This window comes from Papaver somniferum, chromosome 2 (genome assembly GCF_003573695.1).
Source record: "Papaver somniferum cultivar HN1 chromosome 2, ASM357369v1, whole genome shotgun sequence".
In the NCBI taxonomy this organism is placed as follows: Eukaryota; Viridiplantae; Streptophyta; class Magnoliopsida; order Ranunculales; family Papaveraceae; genus Papaver; species Papaver somniferum.
The window spans coordinates 66,201,683-66,209,356 of NC_039359.1; the positions used below are offsets into that span (position 1 = coordinate 66,201,683).

At 35.7% G+C, this 7,674-nt stretch overlaps 1 protein-coding gene and 1 non-coding gene across 2 annotated transcripts; both read left to right on the forward strand.

Annotated features, from left to right (window-relative positions):
• Nucleotides 1-2,843: 2,843 nt before the first annotated feature.
• Nucleotides 2,844-7,403, forward strand: LOC113347900. The gene is made up of 2 exons (XM_026591589.1): nucleotides 2,844-4,132; nucleotides 6,452-7,403. Exons 1-2 carry the CDS (start codon nucleotides 3,623-3,625, stop codon nucleotides 7,088-7,090), a joined length of 1,149 nt encoding a protein of 382 aa, XP_026447374.1. The 5' UTR covers nucleotides 2,844-3,622; the 3' UTR covers nucleotides 7,091-7,403.
• Nucleotides 7,404-7,600: 197 nt separating this feature from the next.
• TRNAV-AAC lies at nucleotides 7,601-7,674 on the forward strand. The gene has a single exon. It is a non-coding gene; the product is annotated as a tRNA-Val (tRNA).

Genomic DNA, 7,674 nt, shown 5'->3' on the forward strand with positions numbered 1-7,674 from the left:
TGAAATCATATTTTGAGAGTGTTTCCATGATGATGAGCTAAACCCGATCCTTGGGGCGATGGAGGAAGCTATTGTTTTGGTAAAGTGGTATATCTCTATTTTAAATTAATTATAGCAATTTTATTATGATTTTTTCATTGAACTAAAAAATTGGTTATATGATTTTGATTAGTTAGATGTATTTTCTCTTGATAGAGCATGCTTGATTTAGGGTTTTGATGTTCTATGCTTGCGATTAACAATTATTCTTTTGAAAATCTACATGTCTAGGAAATACTATTAGAATCAAATTGAATGTTGAGGATCATAATTATTGTTTTATTAAATCACTAAGATCGGCCAATGGTGGAATCATAGCCCTAATTTCTCCATATTTTAGTTTTAAAATTAGGCCTAAAAATCTGCTTTCACAAGTCTTAAACGAATTATCTAACTACAACATTATTGAAATCTCATCAATTTTCTCTGCAAGTCACGGAGGTTTTATTCTCTCCAAATCTTGTGTGCGCGTCTCTGAAAATCCAGTCCAAGTTCTCCAGATATTTCTATCCACGAACTTCCAAAAGAAATAAATCCGCGACTTTCTCCACCTCTCCTGTTTTGTCTTTCCTCTCTCTCGTTATTTCCTAAGTGAACAGAAAATCCATGCTACTGTTCCTCTCTACTGCTTAGATCTGATCATTTTTAGGTCGGATTCCGGCAGTTTTATGCTCACTATTTCCCTTGCTTTCTTAGTTTAGATGTTTAGTTAGGTTGATTTATGGTTTCTTCTTACCTTTTAGTTAGATTTTTACACCTCTATGGTGGTTTTGTCTTTTCTTCTACAGAGGATTATCTAGGCTTTAATGGTCGTTCTCGGTTACTTATTTGGGTTTTAAGAAAACTTGTGATGCTTTCCAACAACGAAATCTAATCTTCGTTAACCACTTTCAGTCTGAGTGCTTGGTATCCAAAACATCATCAACATAGCTTTCTTAACCACTTTCAGTCTTGTAATTCCAAGTCCACCTTCATTTCAGGGACCGTAGATTTTATCAAATATTTGCATATTGAAGAACTACCGGAAATTGCGAATAGCTCTTTCACATAGAGCAATAATCTTCAAAGGCCGTTTGCATACAACCATGGTATGAATGGTGAAGTTAGCAATAACTTGGGTTAGGAAAAAAAAATAACTTGTTCCTATTTATTTCTTTGAGTAGTAGATACTTTAGTTACATATATAGGTCATAATCTATCCACCGGATCGTTATTGACCCTTACATAAGACTTTATCAAAAGCAACCTATTATTAAGGCTGCAGCATGAGAGGCAATCGAGGGATAAATAAGGACAAAAAGGTTATGAAATAGTAATCCTCAAAACTCATAATCCTACTGATTTTGATAATCGCTAAAATGCCCTTGATTAATTTGTGTTAATGAGATTAATTAACTAAAATAATTAAGCTAGCATTAGTGATATATTAACTTAATAATTTGATTTAACTTTTGATTTTGATTTTTTTTTGCTTCTCTTCTTCTTTTGTATTTAGAAAAGAAATAGAAGAGGAAGGATGAATTTTGTTTTTAAACACCCATGAAGAAAATGAAGAAACGTATGCTCAAAACAGTCATATGCATGTATGACTTAACTCTCATCACCATTTTGTTGCATCTAACACTTACAATACATAAAATTCAGTAATTTACAACTGGGAAATTCAGAAATCCTAACCGTAATACTAGTATACGGCTGAGAAAACATGAAATCTCATTTGTAATTGACCGCATACGGCTCGAAAATCAAGAACTCCTAACAGTAGAAAAGAACTTGCGATTGGACACTATGAACCAACGATAAAAATTTAAGGATGAGGATTTTGGTTTCCTAGCTGTAAATCGATATCTATGGATGTCTAGGATATAAGCGTTATGGCCGAGTTCATCTATTACGGTTGGGAAATACCTAGACGTAAATCCAATCTATGATTGTATATTTATTTTTTTGGTTATTAGAACGATTAGAACGACCTACGGCTAGGAAAATCCTAACCACAGGCAAGCACTTACGGTTGGGAATAGATCGAGTTCATAATATCCTAACCGTAGACATATTTTATGGCTTGAAATTCCTATTTTCCTAGTCGTAAATAATTTTAACCTAATTCTAACTCCTAACTTCATCCAATCTCTCCTTTTAACCAGTCAAAGGTAGATATAAAGAATGGTTTTTTCGATTGTTATCTTATAGTAGTCATTTTTGAAGAATTGACGACTATTTCAACTCCCTCGTTCACCGATTGAAGATGAATTAGTTGAATTCGCTTGATTCATTCTCAACTACGATTAATTGAAGTGGAAAGAAAAAGAAAAAGAGGGGCGATGGAAAAGAACAAAAGAGGAGGCAAAAGAAAAAAAGGAACATTATTTAAATATTCCTCAAAATCCGGCCCTTAAATATATTCTTATTTAATTTTTAAAAATACTCCTATCTTCTGAAAAGTGGAAGCAACTAGTACAAGTTGCTTTCAAGTGGACCCAACTTTATACAAGTTGACTCCAAAAAAAATTATTTTTTACCCCTCGGGAGTATTTGTACAAGATCAATAAAAATGAAGGGTATTTATAACATTCCCACCGGAAAAAAATGGATTATCATGAAACGGTATTTTTGACTTTTGGTATAGATTAGCTCCCCTTATCTATATTTTGGACATTTTAATCCATTGTAGCCCTCGAACTGCTTTCTTTGCAGCCGCAATGCCAATAACAGGTTTCTATCAAGAAGGCGGCCTATCGACATCTGTGGTATTTCCAGCAAACGAATACGCATATCAAACATAGCACACCACCTAATTTGCAACAAAAGAAAAGAAACAAAAATTGGTGTACCAAATCCACGCACCCTCATAATCAAATTGCTTCTATTCCCTTGTACCAACTTAGATCCAATCAAAGTATTGTATAGAATAAATCTGAAAACGTCATCTTGAGATTTGCATCTCAAAGATCCAGCATCTAGATTTGCAATTTCATACATTACACACATCAAAAATAACATCAAAAATAAACGTCCGACAAACGGCAATAAAGGCATGGCGATGATGTAAAATACCACGTACTACGTTGTAATTGTACATACAAAACTTCCACGATTCAAAGTCTCACACTAGAACTAGATTTCTGATTATTCCACGTTTCACTCTTTCTCTCAAAGTCTTTCACCGTTGATTCTTCTCCATTATTAGATTTGGATATTTCTTAGTTTGATTTTTCAGTTTGTTGAAAGAAAAAAACTTTACTCTTTTCTTACACTTATCATTAGCTTTACTTATTACTCCTCTTACTAGAATCAGAAATCATTTTGAGATTGAGATAAAAAAAAAAACCGTTGATTAATTCTCCATAAAAATCCCATCTTGGTAAAGAAAACTCAGGTATCTTCTGAATTTACTTCATTCCTAATTTCTTAGTTAAAGGAAAAAAAATTGATTTTCAGATCTTACACTGAGTATAAAAATCTATTAATTGCAAATCTCAGTATGTTATCTTTAGTAATAAAGGAGATGGATTGTGGGTTTTGTGAATTTGAAGGTAAAGTTTGAAACTTTGATATTGTAGTTAGTACTGGTTGTTTGTTGATGCTAAAGATGGCTTTAGAAGAAGGCAAAGAACCTATAACTGTTATTGTTAGAACAAATAGGATTTTACCTCAGAAAATTATCTTGTTGTTAGGGTTATTTTTAGTATTGGGTATTGGTATACCAAGTATTAGTATGTACATGATTCAATACTTTGGAATTGAGAATGTAATTACATATTCAAAGTCAAGTTTTCAAGGATGTTTCGAAGAGCCGGATAATCTAGAGAAATGGATTAGACCACCATTTAGTTTGATGCATAATATGAGTGATAAAGAGTTACTATGGAGAGCTTCTTTTGTACCGAAAGTGAAGAAGTATCCGTTTAATCGAGTTCCGAAGATTGCATTCATGTTCTTGACTAGAGGGCCTTTGCCTCTAGCACCTATTTGGGAAAAGTTTTTGAAGGGGCATAAAGGGTTTTATTCGATTTATATTCATTCCTTGCCGAGTTATCGTCCCAATTTTGCTCGGTCATCGGTGTTTTATCAAAGACAGATTCCTAGCCAGGTATGGTTTGAACCCTTTGTTTTACTTTGTTTTAATGTTGTATCAATGTAGTTTTATGACATGTTGTATGTGGACTTCGGAGCTAGAAATTCTGTATAGGGAACAACCTCTACTTGGGTGCTCTGTGGGTTCTGAACAAATATGGGAGGTGTTGATAATGATGATAATGCTATCTGGTGTGTACGAAAGTCATGTTTGCCATGTTAATTAGAACTATATATGACGCCTACCTAGTAGAGAAGCCATATTGGGTTTGGAATGTATCCTAGTTTCTTGAAACAATGTGTGGACGACCGAGTGCAAGCATTTAATTATTCATTATGGGTTCAACTGTAACGTAGTGCATTAACTATTCGAGGTTAGACCCAAGCCTAGACTGCTAGTCAACTTCATATATCTGTCGATCCTACTAAATTTAGTATACAATCCTTAGTAAAGTGTCCCACCGGAATGAACTGACTCTGATTGTGTGTTGAAGTGTTAGAACTTACTGAGTGGGAATTATCAACCTTAACCCTGCCTGTGATGTGTGTGCTTACTGGGAGTATTCCAATGAAATAGAAATGGAGACAACTCATCCTGTAGTGTAGACTTGACTTAAGCCAAACTTATTAGGACGTGCCTTTATTTCAGAGAAGTATCAGCCTTTTAGATTCCCTGTAGAGTTATTTGAATCCTCTTAAGCTAAGCTGATGGTTTTTTTCTTTCTTGTGATGAGCGAGAATAGATTTGGTAATGGATCTGTTAACTGATACAAACACAGGAAGATTTGTTCTAGGTCACCCCGAAGTTGTGTTCTGGCAAATTTTCTAGGAACACTTTATAGCATGCATTCTAGTGATGCCTCATCATACAGTGCACAGAGAACTTGAAAGGCACACTTTTTGTCCCACTGCAATGTTGTTGTATTCCATGAAACTGCGGGAGTAAAGTTTGTTGTCAAAATCGTGCTCCCAAATTTTTCATCGGTTAACAAAAATTACTTAGAGTATTGCACGACATTCATGTACAAACAATCAACTCGAGCATCTCTCTCTCTTAGATTCAACCCCATTTAGGCATTTACCCCTTTTACAAACCTTCTTCTCGCTGACTTCATCGCACTCCTGTGGTTGTCCATGGTTTTTGAAACTTGGAATTTCTTCTCGTTCACCCAATTTGCAACAGTCCTTTAAATTTCTTCTTTACCTCCTTTCTTCCTATGAATCTATGATTGCTCAGGGTAGCGGTTACTTTCCATTCCTTGATCATCGTAACTGTGAGTAAATTGTTTATTAGTTTTGACCTTATAAGATGTGAGGTAATAAAGCAAGAGTGTTTTATTTTATTACATTTATGAAGAATGTTCTAGCTATGAATCTAGGTCATCCTTATATAATTTTGAAAACACATGCCTTGCTTTCATCTGGACACTGGAGGATCTTTGGGGAAATGCTTTTTAAGGACAAATTATTCATTTGTTTTTTGCTTCAAGGACACTTATCTTTTGTGTTTTGGCTTATTGAATAGAAGTATATTACTTTTAGGACCCTGATAAAACAAAGTTCACTCAAGGGTAAAAGAGGTTTACCGCAAATGGTGATCCCAAGCCTTGAATTGCATGATTTGTACTTCATAACTAGTTGTTCCCAATGCAAGCAAATTTGAGGTATATACAGTTTGCTTCAAGGCTTAAAATTACTGGTTGCAGTGCACGTTGCTGAATTGAACTCAAACCCAGCAGAGAAGAAGTGCTAATTCCTGCAAGCACATTTCATTCACTACTTACTCATTGTCCCTTATCTCTACTATAACTTTTCCATCATACTAAGTTTCTGATAGATCCTTCTTTGAAACCCTCATTCATGCCATTTGCATTTGTCTTGTCTCCTCATGTGGCACTTTTTACTTGCACCAGACGGCTCGCACCAATCCTGTAGCTGGTCCTCACTGTATGTGCTCTGATGCCCAACATATATTAATGAGTCATATTCTTTCCTCCTTATCTTCCCCCACTTATGGGTACTGTGTTGCATGAACATTGAGCAATGTGAATCCTAGTTTTTATGTGTTGATAACAAGATTGTTCTATGTCTCCTGGTATTTTCACGTGCTTGGTTGATGTAAAGATTATGGTCTGGCTGTTCATCTGACGCCCTTGGCCTAAAATAGGGCAAAACTTTCGTAATGCAATATGTCTGTGTTTATTAGCGGAAGAGTTCTCTATGGTACTTGTGGAAGAGTTCTCTATCTTACTAGTGATAGTATGCTAGCATTTATGTATGATTTAAACATTTCCTCATTGTGCAGATTCGGCTGACCTGTTTTTTTCCCTTGTAGATGACTGAATGGGGTAGGATGAGTTTGTGCGATGCTGAGAGACGACTTCTTGCGAATGCGTTACTTGACATCTCCAACGAACGTTTCGTCCTTGTCTCTGAATCATGCGTTCCTCTCTTCAACTTCACCGTGATCTATAACTACTTGGTGAATTCCAGATACAGTTATATGGGTGCATTTGATGATAAGGGGCCCTTTGGGAGAGGACGTTACAACCCTCGTATGGAACCAGAGGTGAGCATAACAGATTGGCGTAAAGCGTCACAATGGTTTGAAGTTAATAGAAAGCTTGCAGTTGCTGTAGTGGAAGATACAAAGTTCTACCCCAAGTTCGAAGAATTTTGTAGGCCGGCATGTTATGTGGACGAACACTATTTCCCAACCTTGTTGACCATCCGAGCTCCAAACCTCTTAGCAAACCGGACAATAACGTGGGTCGACTGGTCACGAGGAGGCCCTCACCCTGCCACCTTTGGCAAAGCTGATATTACAGAGGAATTTCTGACAAGAATTCGCCAAGGTCACAACTGCGAATATAATGATCAACCATCTTCAGTTTGTTTCCTTTTTGCAAGGAAATTTGCTCCGAGTACTCTGGATCCTTTATTAAAATTTGCACCCAAGATTCTTGAGTTCTGACAAGCGCATCATGAGAGTACGTCAACCACCTTCATCAGGTTCTACTCTGCACATTCTTGGTTAATACTTTGTCACATTTATTTATAGAATTTGTAGAAGTTTGTACGATTTTCAGATGTACAGAAAAAACTAGAATGCAGATATAGTGGCTTAGATCGTGTATCCCGAAATTTATATACTTAATCTTTGTTAGGTATTATAGTTCAATCTGTAGATCTTTGTTGCAGCCATTAAAGTGAAAGGAAAAACTGAATGATGTACTGAAATTTTACTTGCGTTACAATAAGTGTGATATAATGGTTTATGTGAACAATATTTTGATTTGCTTCGTACTTTCATGTAAATTGATATTTTTTTTTCAAGTCATGTAATCAGTTAATTAGCTTTTCAGGTTCTTTTTCTAAGTTCTTGACAAACAGTTTTTCCCATTTGTGGTATTTGGCCATTACAAGGCATACAAAAAAGAGAACACTGTTGATGGTAATAGGTTAGTCAATGCACACAACACTTGGTTTCGTGGTGTAGTTGGTTATCACGTCAGTCTAACACACTGAAGGTCTCCAGTTCAAACCTGGGCGAAGCCA